General features: G+C 32.8%; 2 protein-coding genes across 2 annotated transcripts in view; one reads left to right on the top strand and one right to left on the bottom strand.

The window, feature by feature from the left end:
• Positions 1-14,966, top strand: part of LOC112686007 — a 29,340-nt gene extending 14,374 nt beyond the window's left edge. The window contains exon 3 of the mRNA XM_025558102.1: positions 12,291-14,966. Within this exon, the coding sequence (XP_025413887.1) occupies positions 12,291-13,783 (1,493 nt within the window). The 3' untranslated portion in view covers positions 13,784-14,966. The remainder of the gene's footprint in view (positions 1-12,290) is intronic.
• A 2,769-nt stretch (positions 14,967-17,735) lies between these two features.
• Positions 17,736-18,254, bottom strand: LOC112686041 (protein GVQW3-like). Its single transcript, XM_025558146.1, has one exon. It carries the CDS (start codon positions 18,252-18,254, stop codon positions 17,736-17,738), a length of 519 nt encoding a protein of 172 aa, XP_025413931.1.
• Positions 18,255-25,204: the final 6,950 nt, after the last annotated feature.

Genomic DNA, 25,204 nt, shown 5'->3' with positions numbered 1-25,204 from the left:
GTTTTTCTGTACTATCAAAGTATATTTATTCATAATTTCTATCTAACTACATCGTATAGTAAAGTATTACCATTGAAATTGAATTGGCTTAAAAGAGGATATGAAGACAGAGATAATATTTCTGCATCACCTAATCATCTGACGGACGGTCGTCGACAACAGCAACAATGCCAACGTTGATTAATATTAAAAAAAAAAAAAAAAAAACTATAGTAATAAATAATATAATGTTAGATCGTATATTCGTCGATGTTGCTTTTGTTATCAGTCCCGAGGCCCTCATTGTGCCGGCGACTGCGTGATAGTCTTCCCAGTTTTCGATTTCTAATAAAGGACTACTACTTCTACTAGATACTGATATTAATGCTACCATTACTACTAGATTTCTACTATTACTATGCTAGGTGTTTCGTTTTGTGTTGCATCGTAAAACGAAAACAAGTGCGAACACTGTTCTTCAGGAATGTGTGACGAGCATTGGTTCCCAAAAATTCTAGAAATATGTGAATATATATATATATACATATATTACTGTTGGATATAGAAAAAAGTATATGTAGTGGTTCTTAAGTGTGGGTATGAGACATTGGCGATTGTTGTAGATAGTAGTATGCGCTTGATAAAGAAGAAGCCAAAATGAAAAACGTCTAAATAGTTCGTTTTACTAGGAAAAAAAATAATGAACCGTTGTATTGTGAATATATTTCGCATGACCAATAGGTCCTTATCCTCAGAAAAAACATTTTCTGGGTTCGATGAGTTTACAAGTTAGCTGTTATCTAAATCGGCTATATAATATTAGTGCATATATTTCTTTATCGAACATTATTTACTGTCCACAACTAAAATTATATCCCAAATTATTTCTTTTGTACATACTTGAAATGATAGTGTTATTTTATACAACTTTCAAACAATTTTTTAGTACAAAATTATGACTGAATTCAATGGCAGTTACATAAATAAATGATTGTATTTCTGAACACATTTCCTAGACCAATTGGTATTTATTTATTTTTATACATTTAATTGAACGTTTATGTTATATGCATTATAATTTTTCTTTAATTTGGATAACTATATTTTCCTGAAATAATTATAATGCAATATCTTTAAATTTTAAGGCTATTACGATTCCCAAAAAATAGCTATTGTAATTTATAAAAAAATTGTATCCATTAAAATAATTATAATCAACTCCAAAAACCTTGAGATTTAAATTTTAACTCAACCTATGTCAATTATTAAAAGAAACTTAAATACATATATATATATATATATATCGAGATTATAATATTTTATTTAACTATATGTATAGAAAAATACAATTATATTGGGTATGATTAAGGTATTTTATTAATTATTTCTTTAGAATTTATACAACATTTATAAGTTTTTAATTCACAATATAGTTAATTTTTGATTATGTCAAAGTGATTATGATAAAGCCAATCATATTTCTTGTGTACATTTTTGAACACATGCCTATAGTTTGTCCCTCAATTTCTTGAAAATAGTATCACAATATATGTTTTTTTTTTTGGATTAGCTATATTGAGCTTTCAAAAATTTGCAAAATAGTTATTAAATTGTCATTTAAGTTTTCGTGTTATTATTATACTATGTAACTAGAAATTGGCTTGATACTAAATAAAAAATAAATATATATTCATAATTTATTAATTATATAAATAATTATAAATATATTAATTAATTATAATTATCATGAATACATTGTGGAGTTATGTTTTAGTAGCATATTTTTTCTTATACTAACAAGTATGATAAACCATTTTCATATATTTGTTTGTATATTATATTAAATACTTGATAGATAACAATGTATTTTAAACTACTACTCTCTAGTTAGAGATTATGGTTATAAATCAATTAAGATAACTACAATTATTAAAGACCTGCTTCAACTTTTATCGAGTTATTAAATTTTTTTTAAAAAGTATATTGCAGTAACATACGAGTAGTATTACATTTAGTATGTATATAGCACAAGTTTCGAGTGAATTTTATGAAAACGGTAAAATCACTGAAAAAATTATAAAGAGTACTTTTATTAACAAAACGTTTACAATTTTCTTTAATTAAATGTTGCTAAATCTTAAGTAATAAAAACTACAATTTTTATTAATACTAACTTTATTCCTAAAAATATAAATGAAGTAAAAGTAAAACCCACAAGTATGTATTATATTTATAAATGTTTTGGGGTACAATTTATTCAATCGTTTTATATAAAATAATTAAAAATTACTATAAATTAATTATTACAAATATTTATATAACTTATTATCGTTGTTCATACGATAAATTGATGTACCTACAATTTAAATATTTTAAACAAACCTAATTTCTTTTAATCACCTCAAAATTCATATTATCTTAAAATGTATAACTAATTTAGTTACCTAATCTTGATAAAATTGTTAAAAACTATTAATTTATAATAATATTTTAAACAATAAGTAGTTTGAATTACTTTGTTACGAATTTTAATTTAGGATTTTTAGTCTTAATTGTAATATTACAATATTGTAATATTAATATATTTAATATATGGTGTGATTAACTAGTCACTCAAATTATTTCTTTTTAATGGCACAACCTTTTGCGGAGTTGAATTTTTCGTTCCAGCGCTAACGTGTAGCTTAATTCGTTATTAATTAATTTTATTTTTCTGTTAGGCAGTTAATATTGCATAATATACGAATAGGGACAAATGGACGTAGCCGTTTGGACGTGGGGACAAATGGACGTCAAAAAAAATATATACATATATATAATTTATAAAACCATTGATATTTTATGTTCATAATTATAACTAATGGATCGTATCATAACATCAAACCTTATCGAATTTTATCGTTTTGGCAATAGGTACCTTTTATATCAATATATATATATATAACTTATTGGTTTTTACAACTTGTAATAATTATCACACTTTATCGAAACACGGTGATATACGAGACACAACAGTACCAGGGGGTGGACACAACACGGCGGCAACGAAATCAGCGGCCATTTTAATTGAGGTACTTTTGTTATCAAATTATAATCAGTGATAACTGATATTCATTATTAATTGTAATTTCAATTATCGAAATTGTTCAATATGTGATCTACCAAACAGTGTGAAACATGGTCACCTACTGGGTACCAAGAAGTTTTTACATGTGGATCATTTTTTAGATAGTATGTCTACTATAATACTGGCCCATGTGCAGGATTTCAGAATGGGAAGGTTGGAAGTGTTTAAAAAAAAAAAATGTATAAAATAGATTCATCGATGATTAAATAGTATTATACAGGTATTTATATAATTTTTTTAAGTATATTAAAAACGTTTATATCGATATAATACTATAAAATTTAAATCATTGTTGTATGTAGTAAATTTACAAATACAATTGTAATACATTTACAAAAACACAATTTATATTTTTTTGGTAATGATGGGAGGTTGGGGGTTGACCCATGGTCATACCATAGTATAAGACTTATAAGCCCCCCCAAATCTCAAACTCTTATTGCACCTAATACCTTGAAAAATAATTCAATTATTAGTAAAATTTGAAAATGCGTAGTAGCTTATAAAGAATATTACTACAGTTTCATGATAGAATAAAATGTTACTAACTTCCTACTGTACCTCAAATGAAATGGCTGACTGATTTCATTATTGTCCTATGCTGCCCATGTAATTTGTTATCAGTGTTCATTCTGTTTTATTCTGTGACAATACACATCTATAACTGTGTTAGTCGTGTACAAATTGCATTCAAGTTTACATGTAAGATGTCATTAATTAATTCAAATCGCGATGATGAAGTTTTTTTGAATGAATATTTTTGACATTAAAATTTACATATTATAATCAATATAAATAACTTATTTACTTTATTTACTGATTTATATATATATATTTTTTGATGTCCATTTATCCCCACGTCCAAACGGCTACGTTCATTTGTCCAAGATCGCATAATATAATATAGAATGACGATGAACTGTTTGAACATGTGCGTTTATTGTTATTAATTAGTTATACTGATGTTAATAGAGAGCGATTAAAATTATTGACAAAAAAACTTGATAAATTAATCTTTTAATACACACATTTATCTTTAGTAGTTTAATTATACTAATTAATGTAATTAAGTATCTTATACTTGTATATTATATTTATTTACAAAATGTAATTGTTTATTTTCTTATATCATATCTATTATAAAATTCAATTGATAAAATAAACTAAGTGACGTGTGTTCTATACTCAAAATGTAGTGGAGAGCATCGCAAGTCATATTTTTTGTATATATTTTCATGATTAATGAACACGTTATTCAGTATAACGGTTAATCCATATTAAATTCTTAATCGTTCAGATCACTACTTCAAAGTATATCCCACATTGAAGATTCGACCTTCGATTACTCCAACACCGGATTCACACTTTTTCTTTATAACTTCTTTCTCTTGAATAAATATCTAAGATTGATCAAAGAGCGCATTCATTTTTGTGTTGACCCTTTGACGTCATCGATACTTGACGGTTGAAGATTACTTTTGATTTCTAAAATCATTGTATAAGCATAAACTGACGTCCTTGTTTTTTGTATTATTATTGTATTGTATTATTAGTGATTTATATTAGATTATTGGATTATTGGTTCTATATTATGCTTCATGATCGTTTTATATTTAATTTTTAATTTTTTTAATACATTTTTTTTGTTGCATTCGAAAAATATGCCTTTAAAATAAAATATTTACAACTTAAATGTTAAATATAACCATTTCTATAAACAATTTATTATGGTAAATAATTCGTTATGTTTGGAAACATTTAAATACTTGTTCACCTAAAATCATATTCAGATCGTAATCATCGTATCCGGTGTTACTTTCCATCATATTTTATTCAATATGGACCACAAAATCTAATTTTTGTTTATTTAGAAAATAATTGAATGCATTTTATGAATACTTGAGTAATTTAAATAAATAAATCCCGTGATTTCAATGATGTGTGAGTAGCATTTTTTGACAACAAATCAATTGTTATCTGTTAATAAATTCCTTTTATGGAATTCGCTTTTGTACTTGATGCTTTTGTTACAATTTTTGTGTGCGTAAATTTATTTTATAATTTATCAATCGAAACGGTGAATTTAATCCAAATGTAAAAATGTATTCAAAGGCAAAAAACATTAATATAAAATTGTATGAATTAAATGTGTTTATTTCGAGTTTTATACAATAAGTGTGTTTGTAGGACTGTTCTTTATGTAAAAGCAATTTATGTTTCCTTCTCTGAAGTACGTAGTTCTTAACTTATAATATGCTGTTTTTAATCGTATGTAAATAATTATAATTTTTTTCTTCTCATCACTGGAACTATTAACTGTTCGGCAATGACTTGTATTTAGTTGAAAGGCTACAAAATAATAATTCGAAAGTATTAAACATTTAGTCGGGGATTTGCGAATTTTAAATTAAATCCAAACATGTAATCATTATTATTGATATGTAATACTCATAGGTACGTTATGTAATATATTTGTATGAGTATGTATGAAGCGAATAGATATAATATCAATAATTTGAATTGAATACATTTCTTCAGTGTACAATTATCGTTATATAAATTAATTTTTAAAATAAGTAACAGGTCAGATAATAATTCCTCAGAATCCATGTTAAACACATTTATTAAATTATAATAATTTATAATGTCCTTATATGTAGGTTATTATAAATAATTTTACCACATTCAGATTAAAGTTTTATAGACATTTTTTGTGAAATATAAATTGAATCAGTTATATAATATATTATTGAATCAGTAATATATATATATATATATATTTAATTATTATGAATTATAAAATAATATGATGTTTGAATTGATATATTTTATTCCATCAAAAATTGTATGAATTTAACTTAAAATTTACTTTCCAAAAACATAAATTATAATAATAAATTTATAAATAAGTATATAAATATAAATAATATAAATCTATATTTATGTAACTCAAAAATAGAATGTAATTATTAAAAAAAATAAAATGTTTATTTAACTACTTTATCAAATCAAACAAATATCTGTTAGATAATTGTACTTCAAAACATGTGCAATTTTTGCTAAGCAAACAATAATCTTAAACTCAAAGCATATATGAGATGATACCTGGTAGATGATAAGTTCCTACACGAACAAAAATACATGTTTCATGGTTGAAAAACCATATAATAATAAAATAAATGAACTTTTCGATTATTTAATGACAAATTACACACAAGAAAATAGTACTTTCCCTCTTAATATTTAGGCTAGTGCTAGTTCTCCTCGAAATCTTACTACAAATGTAGATTTAATCCTCCGAATTCAATTCAAATTTGTATCATCATCACCCTAATATCTTCAAAATAATAGAATTCTTAAAAATGTTTAAAACTAATACAGATATTAGAATAAGAACATCAGATACCTAAAAATATTCCTCAAAAAATAAGTAAAATAACCAAATATTAAAATACAATTTAAAACAAACAACACAGTACAAATATGCTAAAAGTTTGAACTTTCGTAATAGCTTTATACAGTTTAAATTATATTATTATCGTTATTATCATTATAATTATATATATTATTATTACTACATTAAATACAAATAATTTGTGGATGACTATATGTAGACAAGATTCAATTAAAAATTGGATTGGACTTGTATCAGAAAACACAAAACAAATAAATATTTAACATGCCAACTACATTTTCAATCTTAAGTCTGATTAAAATGGCAAGGACATTTGTATTTGTTATATTTTTTATTCGTATAGGAATTTACGTAGACATACCTAAGGGTGATTTTTACTTGCTATATCTCATGTGAAAACTTACATTCGCCCTAGTACCTTCCTAGCTACTTGAGTGATCAAAATAGGAATAGCCAATTATACACCATTAAATTTATTTAACGGAAAAAATTAAAAACTCGAATAATGTTATATTACGTGTTCATTATATATATATATATATGTGTGTGTGTGTGTGTGTGTGTGTGTGTGTGTGTGTGTGTGTGTGTGTGTGTGTGTGTGTGTGTGTAATTAATATAATATACTTGTAATGAATAAATACATAACATCAATGAAATTTGTAAAACATTTTTATATGCCTTCTTTCGGTTAGAAAAGTAAATTTCAAACATATGCGTTTTTAAAATGCATTATTTCTTACAACGTATTACATTAAACATCACTATCGTTTTAATGGTCGAAATATTAATTAGGTACTACCATACAAAATTACTCGTACTCTACGACCCATATAATCACTGACATGGAACCAGGTGCTCCCGGAAAAATAAATGTTATTTGTGTATCATTAATAACGAAACTGTAAAACCATAGATAATTCAATTTGAAATGTAAACAAAGAGTATAAAATAGTTCTCGTTAAAGTCTGTGATCATTATAGTTTTCCGCAATGATATCAATGTGCGAAAGTGCAGTCTAACGAGGAGATCAAGGTCGTCCACTTCAACGGATCAGACTAACAGGGGCCGTTTAACCGTGTAAGGTAACTTGAATGTAGTGTAAAACCGGTCCATCTAAAAGAGAAGTTAAGATAAACTTCTATGAAAGCATTGTTGTGTAGGGGTGACAATAAACTGGATAATTCAAATTGGAATTATATACCCTGATATACAGACAACAACAGATTTTAATATTTTAATGTAATTAAAGCTATTGATACTTGTATGTTAGATAATTTTTCTGGTCATTACTATAAAGTAGAAATAATTTTATTATTACCAAATAGTTACAGTTTGAAAAATAATTTAACAAATACGCTATAGCCGAAGCATATATACATTTATATACATTTAATTAATTTTATAAGTATTCAATATCCTAACATTTTAAATCAATTAATAAAACCATAACGAAAAAAATTAATTGTATCTTATCACATTATATGTTCATAATACTTCATAACTATTCACAATCTAAGTTAAATTTTAAATAATTTCTCTATGTATTTTATTTTATAGCATTATTTGTATGGAACTCGTGATTGAATAGATTTTAGACCATTCATATGTTGCTATAAAAATTTCAAAAGAGTAGTTTTATAATGATCAAGTTTGGTTGATAGTTAATTGGCTATTACTGAAAGTAGTGTTGTCCTGTATTTAATTATTCAAAATGTCCACAGTTTATAAGACCTATACAACAAAATACGTTACACCGGAAAACCACCGTACCGTATTTCCTGATTTAAACATACGCCTTTATCATTAAGCCTGTAAATACTAATACACACAACTGTAACGGTTTTATGTGTGTTTCTAGGAATCAGCATTTTATTTTATATTTTTTTGCAGGAATTTGATTAGGAATATTTTTAGTTTTGTTTGTTTAAATATCAACCCTCTTAGAGTAAAACATTACAAAAATTTAAATAATATAAAATATACCATTTTATTCTTCTTCTGTTTTTTTATGAGTATTTAAATTAAATGTAATCACAGTTTATTTATAAAATTACTTCTTAATTAATATTTTAATAATATTTAAATCAATAATTATATTTATGTGATAAAAACATTCATGAACATTTTTTATTTTTGATGAGATCGGCCAATGAAAACAAGAAATAGTGATGGGTTGAAAATAATCATAATCTAAATCATTTGGGATTATGTTTACTATTTATGTTATAGGTTGTTCATCCTTTGAGAGTTGCCTCAAAGTTAACAATTATTGCTTAAACTTTAAATGCCAAAATAATTTCTCAAATCCAGTTTTTTCATTTGTTTAAACTGCAAAGTAATACGATAGTGACGTCAATACAAACTGCAATGTAAAAACGTAGACTAGTTTATTTTATTATTTTTTTAAAAAAATTGCCCATAAACCGTTTTTCCCTTCTCGTCCAGTTGTCCGCTAATACTAGTTAATCGATCGGCTTTTTATTTTACGTTACTCCGCTGCGTACAAATTATTGCTGCAATCACGAACCTGTTTGGAAACGATGCGACCCGCTATTATAAAGTTCCGGGTCTCCCAAAAGAAGAAGCAAATGTGCACGTATTCGTTGCGAACGATGTTAGCACACGGCAGAAAGTGGATTCCTCGGACGAAATATGATCAATTGCGTAACGAACCTGGTATTCTATCCAGATGATGTTCTCCTTAGATTAGGTTTAATTTTCCTTGTTCAATTAAAATGCTTATTTAGTTTTCGTACTCAAGAATTTCTTAATTTTTATTTTTCGTTGATTTAATTTATGTTTATATTTTCATTCATGACATAAATCGAATAAGATTTTAAAAATGTGCGTACTAACCTAAATCCACTGGAGATCGTCCCTTTAAACGTTCCGATTCATTGACCCACTTATTACCATCGCTCTGCAATATAGTGCACTATTCTCTTGTATGTACATAATTTATTTTTGATATAGCCAATTCATTAGGAAGATATATATTGTTTTTGGGCTCCTATTGCGTAAATAATTATAATCGAGAACGTTTGTCTAAAAAATTTCTCATTCTAAAAATATTGCTCTTAATTTTACTCATTACTAGTACAAATTAAAATTAATAAAAATTTTGAAAACTCGTTTAAATTCTAATAATATTCAAAACATACATAACGGTGGTTTACGGTCAGATTTTGTCTAAGAAATAATCGTGTTTAAATTAATTAAAATTATTTGATAATGACGTGTAGATACGCCTGCCTATGTTACAGAACTAATGTATCTTCTTCATGTGTTCAACATTCAAAAGTGCCGTAATTACGCGTATTGTTTCATCATGTTGTTTTAATTTTTCTGAAGTGTATTTTATTTTTTAAAACCAATATCCTATAACTGAATTACTTACATTTTAACAGCAACTTGGTTTTCCTTGAGCGACTCTGTAGTGTCGGCATGTATGTATCTACGGTTACTTTCACATCGCATTCCAATTGATTTTCGCACGACTCGAATAGCAATGCATGCACATTATATACGCTAAGAAATGCATAGTACCTACCAAAAAAAAAAAAAATGTATATGTATTTATATACATCCATTATATTTTTATTTGTTTGTATGAAATAACCCAACTTAAAGATGATCGACAATCTTTGATATGATATTATTCGAGTGAACAATATACATTTTGAAACTACGAATATATTTATAGAATATGATTGATGTTTAAAGTGTGCCTTCTCGAATTTAATAGGTTTAATGATATATTTTAGAATGCTATAGTCAGATTATTTTTCAATAATACCATTAATATTTTTATTGCATATTTGACCTTCACCTTTAATGTTAAGATTATGTATATTAATTGATTTATAGACCGTGGAAACTAACACCAATACGTTTTATAAATTATTTAAGAGCATCGAGTCAATATACTTGCCGTCAGAGTTTACGTGATTTTCTTTTGTGAAAGTATCATATTATGTACAGTATATTCGTTAAAAAAAAGTACCAATGGTATCGTCCTTAAAAGTAATAACGTTCATTTGACATGAGCAGGGTCACGAAATTTTTATAATGCAACGTCGTATAAAAGTAGAATAATCCTATTGTAAAAAGAAAATAAAAAAAAATATAATAATATAATATCATCTTCGTACTCATACATTGGTATGTCAAAAACGATAGCCGACAATGTTTAAAGGAAATGGAAAACTTTGTCCTGACCCGATCATCGTCGATACGCTTTAGAGTGTGATTAAAATAACACCAGAACGTTAACGTGATCGTTGTTTTCCTTAACTGGTCGCAGTCGACTTTTTTACGTACATTCTTAACGTGAGACCTTGGAATTCATCAATTTCCCCTGAAATATATATTGTCCGTGAACCGTGACTACATTGATTTGTGTCCAAATGTATTATTTTATAGGTGAATACGTGAACGGCTACTTGTCTCAAGGTATATATAATGCCATTTTAACCTTCTTCTATTAATATATAAATATATATATATATATATATATATATATATATATATATATATCGTAATAGTTATAATATGTAATGTACTAGGTTATGGGACTCTATAAAAGTGTATAATATAAGCCTATTAATTATTTTATACTCTAAGAATATTTTGAAATTATATTTTCCTACGGTACTCGGTCGGCCTTGTATAAAAAAAATAAAAAACAATTGACTTAAAATCATCGATTGAGTAAAGATATATATATATACATAAGAATGAGTAATCCGAGAAGTAGTCCGCGATGTTCGTAAATGCTGTACACAAAATATAAGATAGGTATTGTTTTACTCGTCGGCATGCGATATCGATATAATACATCATATAAGTCGTATATGTTTTGTCGATAATCTTCTCGAATTTTGCTTAGAACTGCAACGCTACGAGTAGATTGCAGTATAGTTGGGAAGGTACGATTTCAATGGGGATAATTGCATTAATTATGATAATATCCATCCAGCACACCTACGACGACGACGACTACGTCTCAATCGCGGAACTGGAATCTACACGCGTGTGCAATAACAATATATTGTAGTTACAGACGGAGGATAGCACAAATGGGTAATCGTGATTAGCTTGCGCGATACGTTTTGTTTTTCGATGACGGTTCGCGGTGAGAATACAATGAAATGGCGTGCAAGGAAAACAATTACAACGGTTGCCAATTTCAGATGAGTAAACAAAGTATGTGGCATCGTGATGAGAATAACGCATGAAGGGTGGTGACCATCATATAGGTGTTGGGAATAAATTGTTTTTTATTACAAACACATATGTACTGCTGGTTGTTTGTATATCCTCGGCGTACATTAATTAACGAAAATCACGCGTGAACCGTAAACTGTGTCGAGAAACATCGTTGAAACAAGGGTGCCCGTATAGGGTACGGTGAACTACCTGGACCCTGCCACTCGAACAGGCCTCTTGCCTCCTCTATTCGCTATTATACTCATGATAAGTGTACTCGTGCTAAGCTCGTTTCCTATTACGATTTAGCTGCGCTCATTTTAAAAAACGGGTCAAGGGTGTGTAAGAATTAAATAATGTTGCGTAGATTATGTTGTACATGCAACGGTGTAACGAAGACGATGATAGCTAACGTAGATCGTTTCGTCGTTAAAAAAAAATCACCAAATTTACCCATTATACAACACGTGTAAAATGAACGTTGTAAATAAATAAAAAAATAAAAAATGTTTGTTCAATAAAAAAACTTACGTAGATCGTGTTTTTTGACCGTGATTGCAGGTGAACTGTGCGTAGAGAAACCGCTGTGCAGCCTGTGGAAGAACTACACGTGCAACCAAAAGCCGGACGTGCACATGAAGCTGACGGTGACACAGTCGGGCCTGAAGGCGTTCACCAAGGAGCATGGATTGACCGAGTACTGGAGCCACCGGGTCACCTACTGCCTGGCGTCGCCGCAGTTTCCGCGCATATTTTGCTGGGTGTACCGGCACGAGGGCCGCAAACTCAAACAGGAGCTCCGGTGCCATGCGGTGGTGTGCTCCAAGGACTCGGTGGCCAAGCAGATCGCGGGCCAGCTGCAGAACAGGTTAGCGCAGGCGCTGAACGAGTTCAAGCGTGACAAGATTAGCAGGCAGAACGCGCGACTGTCGCTGGCCAACAGCGTGTACGAGAACCCGTCGTTGCCCCGGCGCAAAATACTGCTGTCGACGGGCTCGCACAACTATAGGCCGCCGCTGGAGCGGTCCAAGTCGGCGCCGCGGCTCATGTCCATCGAGGAGAGCCTGGAGGAGGACGATGAGCTGCTGGCCGAGTGTCCGGCGTCCAGGAACCGGTGCCGCGCGGAGAACCGGTTGCGCACCGGCACGCTGCGCAACCGGCTGGGCGGATTGTATGGTGGTTTCAGGGATATCGGCACCGCCGCCGCCGCGGTCAACGCAGCGGCTGCGACCGACGAGACGACCACCGGCGGTGCGATCGCTGTCGTCGCCGCCGTCAATACCGAGTGCGAAATCGAAAACCGACTGGCCGAAAGCCTGCAACTGCGGGATGACTGTTGTACCGCTGCCGCCGCCGGTGACGCGGACACGGTGAAACTACAGTCCGTCGTGGCGGATTCGTCGCTGCCGTCGTACCGTGACATGGTCGCGGAAGGCCAAGAGTTGTTGTCCGAATCGTCCGCATCATCGGTTCTCGGGGAACAGAAAAAGCAAAAGCGGCCGTTGTTGCCCAAGTACAACGAAGTGATCGTGGAATGTCCGCAGGGTCCTGAGGACGTGTGCTACAAGTACAACAGTCTGGTGCGGGACCGGAAGAAGCTGTTCGAGACGATCGGAGGGGACGCAGCAGCGACCGGTGGGCGTCGCAATCACTTCAAGCGGATGAGCTCGAACCCTGAGATGATCGGCCCGCACAACAACCTGGTGAAGAACCGCAAACTGCTGTTCGAGGGCAGCTGTCGGGATGAGGAGGACGAGGACGAGGACCTAGATGACCTGGATGAGGACAAAGACTGCGGGTACCCGGACGACGAGTCCACGCCCAGCCTGCAGAGCATATCTAGCGGTGGATCGGACGTGTGCAAGAAGATCGCCGTTGATCTGGACTCGTTGTCCGAGGAGGACAGCGACGAAAGCGGTTACGTGGAGGCGCCGCCTCCGTCCCTTTGTCCGGCTGACGTGGACGAAAAGGAACTGCACAAACACAGCAGCAGCAGCAGCAGCGGCAACCATGTGGCCGTCAGAAACGTTATAGCTCATCGTGTCGGGGCGTAGTACGTATCGAGCGATCGCATGGGAAAGAATATTTTTTTACTCTGGGGCCCCGAGGTCGTTTGTTTACCAGCGCGCAACATCACCGTACGTTGAGTACGTACACATCGATATGATAATATGTTGTACATAAATCATTATCAGTGGCGTACGCTTGGGTTCTACCCCACTCCGGAAATATTTTCCTTTGCCCAAAGTTTCAGTGTTGATTTTTTTTAGTATCGGTATAATAGTGAATACCCTAACTAAAATCCCTCGAACACTATTGATTGTTATTATCATTGTTGCCATTGTTATTCGAAACGCGTGCACTCCCCAGCGTGAGCCACGCGTGGGTGTGTGTCGATAAGCAAAGACGTGGCGAAAACGGATTTAAAAAATGAAAACCGTATATGTATGACAGGAACTGCAGCAGTTTTTCGTGTGTAACAGAAGAAATGGCAACGGGTCGACCACGCAGATATCACACGTCGTCGCGAGAAGCCGTCCGATGGCGGCGACGGACGAAAATTAGTTTTACGTTGTACGAAAGCAACCAGTTTTAACTTGTTTATTTTATTATTATCATACGAAATCCAAATGTTCGAAGCTTTTTATTCCTTGTCAGCACTGCTTATTTTCTCTTCCCGCCACTGTATACCTACCGCACAACATTATACCACGTGCGTTTATTGTACATAGTGTGTAAATATCACAAATCGACCTAGTCAAGCATTCGTATTATTAGGGATTAGCATCTATAAGTAGCGAATCAAATGTACATGTATATGTGTGTGCTTAGGGAGGCGAGAGAGAGTGAGGTCGACTCGGATTTCAGAGCGTTATCGTTCGTCGTCTTTTTATCGGGTGCAATAAAAAAAAAGTGCACTAGTTTTAAACGAGAACATTCATTACAAATACCAAAAAAGGTGCTAGCTAATTAAATTAGGTGAATAATTGTGTTTATACTTATACATATGCAAATGTGTTTCTATTTAGGAAGAGGTGTAGGGCTACCTATATGTACTATATATATATATATATCGTGCACACATTATTCACGTATACAAACACGTGTGAATTGTTTTTGCATTTATTCGAACAAAAATGCGACTCTAGAAATATTCCGAAACTATATGATTTATTTTCAACCATCAAAACGATGTGTTTTTTATTTTTGCTAAAATTCATTATTATAAAATTTAGACCGATGTTCCTATAGCTTTTTTTTCTTTTTTTGTAGATTTTTATTTAAATGAAAATCAGAGTCGAACAAAAATTTTTTTAATGTCCGTTTCTATTTTTACTATTATCGTATTACATATACATATATGTACTTATTAGTAGGTACTTATTTAGCTGTGTGTGTGTGTGTGTGTCCATGTTTAGGAACTTAACCTATAAGTTCATTGTTTGTAGTGATTGCATATTTATAATATTAAATTAATACCATTTGTATAGTTATTGTATATTACATAATTATTTTATTTCGTCGGACTCGATTTATAACAATATTATCATGTACCTACCAACGCGATGCGTTCGGATAGAAAATTCAAAAATCGAGAAGGCAACCTTTATGTTATTACACTAATGATTACCTACCAGTGCAGTGTGTTAATTAAGAGATGTATCTGATTACTTAGACTTGTTTAAAATAATACCGTGTTTAATAAGAAACTCGGAAAATAATTTATAATGTTTTTAATATTATACCAAATATGAAAATCGTATGTAACATTTTATAAATGTGTGCGTTTATACCTATACATAGAGTTAGTTATAATATTTTATTATTTATAGTAATTATTATTTTGTAAAGATAATTATTATTATTGTTTTATCTTAATTTTTTTTTTATAGTTGAATTGAATTGTTATTAAAAATATATGATAAAACAAAAAAAAAAAAAAAAAAAACGAGTGTGAAATCATTTCATGCAGACACCTTTTCCTTTTTGGAATCTAAAAATTGGTGAGTTATGTAATATTTACAGCTAAATTAAATCTAAGCATTTCATACCGGCTGATCAATAACCGATACTATCGTTAGTTGAAAGATCCGCTGACCAAAATCAAGGTGTGGATTTTGGACACTTTTATGATTTTCAAGCTCACCGAGTTCTTCCAATAACAATTCTCCAAACTTATCAGATAAACACGCGATGACGAGTACCCTTGCTACCCATACAACATCTTACTAATATAATTAATCGATTGCTATTAAAATACTTGTATACCAGGTTTCGCAAACCTTTTCAAATAAGTGAGCTACATTCGACATTTTAAGTATCTGGTGATCTTCCAACTTTATATTGTTTACCTAATATTCTAATAGGGCACAAGAAAAATGAATAAAAAAAGAAAAATAAATGTAAGTTTATTAATGTGATTTTGAATTTTTTTTCTAACTTTTTATTACGGTCAACCTATATTTCTAGAACGATCGACCAGTCGATTGAGATCGACTGGTTGACGACTCCTTAAGTATTTATCATGTACGTAAACGTTGGATCCATTATTCAATATTTTTCACCCAAATGAGGTTATCGCGTTTTCTCTGCGCTCGCGCAGTTTCGTTTCAATGGTCTTCACCACGTGCACGTCCACTAAATCGTCATTTCGGCGACGTTTGCGTACATTATAATAATATATTCTAGTCCAACCTAACCCGAAGGACTGAATAGATCACAGGTATTTTACCGCCTTGGGCAAACGTGTTGGTATAGAGTCGCCCCGCCGTTGTTAGTCGATAAACCGATGGTGAATAATTATGCTCACGTTATGCACGTCGTACTTGAATACCGCAATGGGTGGTTCCGCGCAAAAACAAAGCAGAAAAAATAAGTGCACATCGTGCGAGACCATCACGATGTAATCGGACCTGTTAAATAATGTGATCTGGTAATTAAAACATGGAATTATTATTTGTACTTATATCGTTATTACTGCGGCGGGCACGGCTTGCGAGAAGCTTTTGACGAGTGAAAAGAGCACCGTCCCGGTAAAAAAAAAAATAAAAAAATTGTGAAAAAACTCATAAAATAAGCACAAGATTTTTATTGATTTTTTTTTTTTATAAAATGTTGGTGTACCAATTGATTTGGGAAAATATTTAATGATAATTTGTGAACGTAAACCGTGTAAATCATTATCTCTTAGGTAAGTGGTTGGTCATATTCGATCCGCTCCAGTTAAATGCATTAAAAAGTTAGAACCACCTCTGAGCCACGGCCGAGACAACGGTGCCACGATTTCGTATACGATTAAAGACTCGTATCCGACTTGCATACCATCCTAAGCACACAAGTTGTATGTATTGCATCACGTACGTAGGCTGTCCGATAAATAAGGTACAAAAATATACTGAATAATGAAAAATCAATTTATTACTTTAAAAATTTTACACAATAAATTAGACATATTTTTCTATTTTTCTACATAGTCACCATTTAAATTGATGCATTTTTCCCAACGATGGAGTAATTTGAAAATGCCATCTCGGAAATACGCAGCACATTTTCCATCGAAGTACTCGGTAACTGCGTTCATGACCTCCTCCTCATTTTGAAAATGAGTTCCTCCTAAGTGTTTTTTTAACGGACCAAACAAAAAAAAATCCGAAGGTGCCAGATCAGGACTATATGGTGGATGTTCCAATACTTCCCACTTGTATTTTTCCAGCCAAGCTTTGGTTTTTCCGGCTGAATGTGGGGTTGCATTGTCATGCAGCAGTTTCACATTTCCTGAGCGTAATTGTCCTCTTCTCTTGAAACGAATTTTTTCTTTCAATTTTTTTAACGTTTCAATGTATCGGTCAGCATTTATTGTTTCATTTTTTGATAAAAATTCAATCAGTAAAATTCCTTGTGCATCCCAAAACACAGTAGCCATCACTTTTTTTAAGGAAATTGTTTGTTTGAATTTTTTTGGAACTGGCGATTCGGGATGTTTCCAAGTCATCGAGTCTCGTTTGTTTAAGGGGTAGAATAATGAACCCATGTCTCATCTGTAATGAGGTGATCGAGGAAGCTTTCGTCATTACGAGCACGATTCAAATGCTCTATGGATATCCGCATACGTTTGGTTTTGTGGTCTGCTGTAAGCATTTTCGGTACCCAGCGCGCACAAACCTTACGAAAATTTAATTTCTCATGAACAATTTCATGCACAGTAGTCTTTGGGAGATCAAGTTTTGTGGCCATTTCCCTAATCTTGAGTCGTCTATCCGATCGTAGCAGTTTTTCGACTGCATCAATGGTTTCGGCGGTGGACGTGCTTATTGGTCGACCACTTCTTGCCTCATCTTCAACACTTTCTCGACCTGAATTAAATTTTGTACACCAAACCGATACACTTTTTCGAGACATTACTTGTGGGCCATAAACTTCGGTTATTTTTCGATGAATTTCAATCGGAGAAATATTTTGAAAATTAAAAAACCGAATGACGGCGCGGACTTCTTCTTTTGTGCAACATAGATACTGGTTTTCCATGTTTATAATTACGTAGCTGACGGAACACTAAACCATAATAGTTATATCACATAGAATATGTCGTTTGTTACCTAAATTATCAATTCTGGAAATTTCCGGCTGATATGGTTCATTGTTTACGCTAAAAATAACTTTGTACCTTATTTATCGGACAGCCTACGTATAAATCGTATGGTTCCCAAAACTGTAGCTACCACGTTGGACGGGAATAGGATGTTTCAGTACACACTGGCTCCGCAGGATCGGCTGCAGTGTCTGCTGCAATGCATGATTAAAATCCTACGGTGCCAGAACCAACCAAAACGTCCTACTGATTAGCTCTAAACTAAGCGTCCAAATCTATAAAAAAAGGATAAATAAAAGGATAAAACCGATGTGAAATAACACCAAAGCGACCGGTAAGGATCGTAATGGATTCGATTGAGCCAATCGGTTATTGGTAATATTGTTAGAATTGGACGAGTATTGTTTTTTGATGTCGAGTCGAGTTCAAAGTTTGAGTGCTTAAAAAATGCCGAGTACTTGAGAAAAGTCGTGGTTACCGATTCGTATAATGTGTAGTTAACATGATTATAAAATATCAAACCAATGAAATTATATAGTTATCCATTTAAACTATCTTATTTTCTAGTATTTTCCATCGGATATATTCGGCTCCCTTCTATACATAGTTTTAACATTTAATATTCAATAAAGCAGTGAAATAAGCTTGAGTACTTGATTTAATTGATTAAAATCGATTTACACGTACAAACATATTTTGGTCGACAATTCTAGATATTACTCATTTGATTTTCTTTAATCGGAGTACTAATAATTTAATTATTTAATTTCGACTATTAATCATTCGATTATTTATTTTTTCGATTGTTAAAATCCTTCAATTATTCTCATCACCAATCAAAATGTTCCTTCGACCGGATAAACCTACGCCGTCGGAACACCGTCACCCATAGGTGGTTTGATATTTTTCAGTTAGTGGTTCAATCATACCACCCATTCAACTACCTACCAAAAAGTCATATTATTAAAAACTTACCTAATTCTTATCAAATTATCAATTTTATATTACCTACCGCTGCCAGATGCTAAGACCATGTACCCACCTATTAAAATGACACCAACCCCAAAATTTTTGATAGTTCAGTGAACCACAAAATTCATGATCGAACCGCCTCTGCCGTCACTACTTTTGCCTGCTTGCCTACACATTTTGTGTCTACGTTGTTTTTGTTTTGTTTTACTGCCATTATTATAATTGATATTAATTGTCCGCCTACGCATTTCTTCCCGTAGTTATATTTACGCGACGGCAAGACGCTGATGAACTATATCACATTATTCCGGCGGAAGGCCGAGTGCGACAATAATGCGGATCAAGGGTCCTGTTCGCGATAGATTCTTATGCGATCACGTCAATTTCGTTACTTTAAATTTTATTTTCGGTCGAAAAATATCAAACTTCGTATCGATGTTTTTTTTTTCAGTTCGTTGAAACCTGTTAATTTTCGCGATTATAAAAACGTACGGCGGTCTACGACTTCTGGTCACCCTGTGCGGCTCAGTCTTCGCGAAAAAAAAAAAAAAAAAAACTATTGAGATGTAAAATCGTTTAAACATAATATCGAATCCGATTCCAAATCGCGCGATCCCACGTGCGCAGTTATGCCATACGTTATACGTTTAAAGAACTCGTGCGCAGAGTGGTGCGTCCCATCAAAGCAGTGGTTCCCAATTAGTGCGAAGCCACGGACGGAGTTCACTTCGAACCGCACCTATCCTCCAAAACGCTCGCACCCGCATTCGAATCGGACGTAATATTTTTGAACACGTTCGCGGTCACGGTGTTCGGGAAGACGATTTTTACGGGTAAGCAGTGTTCGTTTTTTTTTTTTTTTTTTACATCCCATCGTCTTAGTGATATATATTTATTATATGTAGGCCATTGTGTTATTATAATATACGCTCTCGTCGCTTTCACAATTATCTCTCGAGTTCCACGCCGATGTGTTTGTACTCGTATTGCGAACACCGCTCGTCTACGGTACCCACACCAGCGTTATATTACGATTATTGTACTATTATTATCATCGTCGTTTACGTTACGAGTGTATATTTGTACAACAGGGCTATGTGTGTGCGTACACACCGTACTGCAGTAATATAATAGTTGGACACGTGCGAAGAGGTGTACGCATAAATTATTCTAATGTCGCGAGTAAATCGACCGCAATGTGTGTGTGTGTGTGTGTGTGTGTGTGTACAGTTGCATGTTCACGGTAATGGTATATGGATGATGATTCCATCTCTTAAACTTCTTCTGTTTTTCTTTCTATAATCATTATTCAATCGTAATAATACTTACGTACAATACTTTTGTCCCTTAAGAAATGTTTAAACGTATGGTAAATATTTTATTCGTATTTTAAATGCATCTTGAATGTTACGTTTTAACTTAAAATATGTACGTTTTGTCATTAAAGTAAAAGTGAGTTACCATAAACAGTGATAAAGTCAAGAATATTAGTCAATGAGTGATGGGGGGGGGGGGGAGTAAAACCCTATGCATAGAATTTGCACATAATATGAATCGTACTTACTTTACCGAAATTCCACCAGTATACCTTTCTCAAACGAAAAACAATTGATCAATCAAATATTTGTAAACGTAAATTATTCCTTACACATGCAATAGTTGGTTATGGTATTTCTTTATAACCAGAAGTACATAGTTCATTTATTTGTACCTAAATAACAACAGTTTTATTCTATTGGAGTCTCAGGCAAATTCATTATTCCACGACGAACAATACTAGACTGTTCGATCTGTTTTCTCCTTCACAGTGTTTCTGAGGTATGCTTCACGTCTTTTTTATCACAGAAATTACCATTCAGTGGTCGCTGTTGTTCCGAGCAGTGTTAATTTTTCTCGGAGGGTTTTATAAGCTGAAAAAAAAAGGTCAAAGGCGAGGGAGTTTAAATTTTTTCCCCCTCTAAGTTACGCCATTATATGTGTGCGCGATCGCGTGGTTAGTACGTATGTCGTGATTTTATGTGATATCACGATTGATGCGTATATAGGACAATATATAAAATATGACTAAATGTGTACGTACAGCTATGTATGGACGTTATGTGCCGGTTGAAATGAGTTAGCCTGGGCCGCGCGTTCGAGCAAAGATCGGACCAAAACTATTTCAGCGATTCGCGTGTGCAGTGTGCACTCGCGTGTGATACGGACCAACAACGGCTGATAAAGTGCAGCCGATCAATATGATACGGTCATACGAGCTCGCGCGCGTTGTTCTATTCGGATCGAGAACAGCTTTCACACGCATAGCAGCTGCTATATTAGGTCCCTTCGTTTTTAGGGGCCACGCGCCTTTCGTGGGATTTAACGATTCGCGAGCCTATGGTAATACACAATAATATAGTTTTGACGCTTTGACGATAGAACATAATATCTATACCGCGGAAAATATATTTTTATGTAAGTTGTGTAAAATAGAAAAACATGTTGTACGAGTACTAAGAAATATTTTTTTAACTTTACGAAAAAAAACTTCCAGGGCCCCGCAAAATCTCCCGCCGACGTTGTTCGTATACATGAAGTTATCTCTGTATACCTATGAATGTTGTATACGCATATATATATATATATATCTACACTATGACTAGAGGCACAGGTGTGGCTTATTGGACTTTTGCCACACCGGATACTTGTTTTTAGGTAATCCGTAGATACCAGGTATTTAGGTAAAAAGAGTGAATAACTCGTTTTTTTTTAGAAAATCAAAAATTTTCTTATCATTTCTATCGTAAAAATTGTCGTTGATCATTGATAATACGAATGTATTATATTTATTATTTATGGGCGTGCTGCAGTGTTATCACACTCCAGACTGTAAGATTTATAGAAAATATATTAATTTTGGTAAGCTCAGTAAATTGTGGCTTTGTAGCATTTGTTCTATTAACAGTTTTATGTTTTTACTATTTAATAGTTGACTGTTTAATACTTTATCATAACCTGTACATAGTAAGTTACATAAGCCAACGTATTCGAGTTTTATTATTTTTTTTTCCGGGAGACTAGTATCTATAAATCAAAAAATCCTAGGATTCTTAGTTCTTATTGTTAATTATTTATAACCTGTATAAAATGTCTTCTCTAAATTAAGAATTTGCCACTTTTGTGGCAAAGCCAGATCCAATCTAAACTATGTTTTACAGGGAACGATACATAAAATCTTGTGAACGTTCCTTTTCAAAATTAAGTATGGTGAAGATAAAGTTACGGTTTGAGATGAATCAACAACGTCTGATTGCGTTATTATAGATGGTTGTTGAACAAGAGGTAATTAATTCAATCAGTAATGATGAAGCGATCGAAGAGTTCTAGAACTCAATAGCAGAAGGACGAAGATTGGTACCTATTTTAAACAATTGTAATATTAATTCACGTTATGTTTGCATTGATTTTACTGTATATCAGTTTTTAATGGTTCCATTTATTTCTACATGCCCATGTTCTGCATGTCTGTTTTATATATTATTATTATTTTTTTTTTTTAAGGAAGAATTTTGTAAGGGTCTATAAAAAAACATAAATAAAAGCCACACCTGAAACAGGAGTGTGCGCACACCTACAACCAGACGTTTTCCCATCGCGTACATACTACTCGACTCATCACCGTCACCGTCTGAATCATAAAAACGTCCGAATCCGAAGGCTCGACGGTACGGTACGGTTGACTACTGCTCGCAATACGCGCGTCGTAATGCTGTCAGACGCGGTTCGATCGCATTTTCGCACCAAACGCGTCATCAGTGGCGTGCGCAGAAATATGGCATGGGAGGAGATGTCATAAAGAAAAAGGTATTATCTATGATACTACTTTGCCACTAATAGCGTTATAAACGGTTTTCTAATTTGACCACAGACTTGATATCACAGTGTCTCTGGTATCACTTATCAATTATTTTATCACAGCAAATATTTCCGATGAAAAATTTTTAACAGAAACTTCGAAACTGGACATTATTCTGATGAAATCTCTAATTCAAAATCCAGTCATGTTTGAAGACTAAAAAAAAAAAAGCTGATGGGGGATATATCCCTCATCATCCCCTTTACGCACGCATCATCGTAATCCTGTGTGTCTAAACGGACAATTTGTCTTTAGCATCATCACGCCGCGACAGGTGCGCACGTGCACGTAGTTAATCGGCAATAAGTACCTGGATAAAATAGCACTCAAATCCAACACGCGTGTGTGCACGTGCATTTTACTTTTGTGAAGATACGCGCTCGTGATGATCGGGACTGCAAATGTAACGCAATCTAAAATCCGAAAAAAAAAAAATATACCCTTTTTCCCTAGAAACACTTGGATAGTTGACGAAATTTTTTTTTATTATGTATACATAGACATTTTTACACAAACAATATTTGATAATGTTGATTTAGTTTAAGGGAAAAAAATCTTGATCGGATGGAATGGATGATAAAATGGAACGTCTTCGACTTAAGCTTCAATTGAAAACAAATTCATTCTGTACATTTTTATTTTTTCCATTTGATTCGTGCGTATTTATTTATCTACCCGTGGTGGAATATTTCACTGGATCACGAGAGCTAGTTGCAAGTTTTCGAATAAAAACGATATTATGTTTACGTACGTCAACACTAAGAGAATGTGTAAAAAATCCTTAAATATAATTTCAAATTTTAATCTATGATGAAAAACTCTAGAAATGCCACGAAAAAATCTAAAATGCTCAAAAATAAAATATTAATAAAATTAGACAACGTATACCTAAAATCAGTAACCGGGTGGATAAAAATACATAATACCATGATGAGTATACGCATTATACTGCTAATATTTAAATAAAATATGTTATATAAAGTAAACCGGATGACAAATATATTCGATTGTGTAGCAAATTATAACGGGTCTGATAGAAGTCATTATCGTATGTATTACGTAAGTTTTACTGTCTCATTAAAATGACGTACATCGAATGACCTAAGTTCTTTACATCGAAACTTTTCCCAATATATAATAGCGTATTTAGGTCCTACTTAACAGACTAATTCCTTAAAAAAAAAGTAATGTCGCCATTAGAACATTACTATTAACAGACAGGCAATTGGGTAAATATGAATATTTCCTTTTATATTTGTGAAATAAATCATTTGGGTAAGTACATAAAAACAGAAACTATATTCAAATCAAATCATTATATTAATTGATAACCAGCCAACAAATTCACTTATTTAAGTTAATTTTAAAAATCATTTAAAAACTAAATATAAGTCTAATACGTGTTATAAAATATTATATGATCATAAGGCCCCTCGAGGGGGGGGGGGGGAAGAATACCTACATCCCAAATGTACGCCACTGCGAACATGACTATAGATCACGAAAGTCTCGTGCTCCGATCCTTTTATCGTGGATTTCCTAACCGTCCCATTTCGGGTTTTGTAAGACACCGATTTTTCCATACAAGAGCTGCAACGAAACGCTGCCGGTGCCATGCAAAATGTTTAATAATAATAATTCGAATGATGGTTTTTTCATCGTTTGACGATCGCATTTCAGGCCTAGAGAACTCTACGGATGTCGATAAAATTGAGAAACAAGAAAAAAAATTACTATTTTCATAAATCGGCTTTTAATATTAATTAGTCTTACACCTAGTTTATACCGCGCGTTGTTGTGTACGCGGTTATAATATTTACACACACACACACACACACATACACAAGTACGCTATAATAGTTGTGTTCGTTAGAGTTATTATTGTTTACAAGCGTACAGTATATCAACTATACAATGTTATGCGGTCGCGACGAAATGAGAAAAAATAAAAATAAAAACAAAACAAGAACTACACATTATTATAGATAACGTGTTTCCGTGGCGCGCGTGGGCTGAGCC

This window comes from Sipha flava, unplaced genomic scaffold, assembly GCF_003268045.1.
Source record: "Sipha flava isolate LNK unplaced genomic scaffold, YSA_version1 2_pilon_pilon, whole genome shotgun sequence".
NCBI classification, from domain to species: domain Eukaryota; kingdom Metazoa; phylum Arthropoda; class Insecta; order Hemiptera; family Aphididae; genus Sipha; species Sipha flava.
Note: the sequence above shows the minus strand (reverse complement) of the source record. Positions and strands in the feature narration are given on the sequence as shown.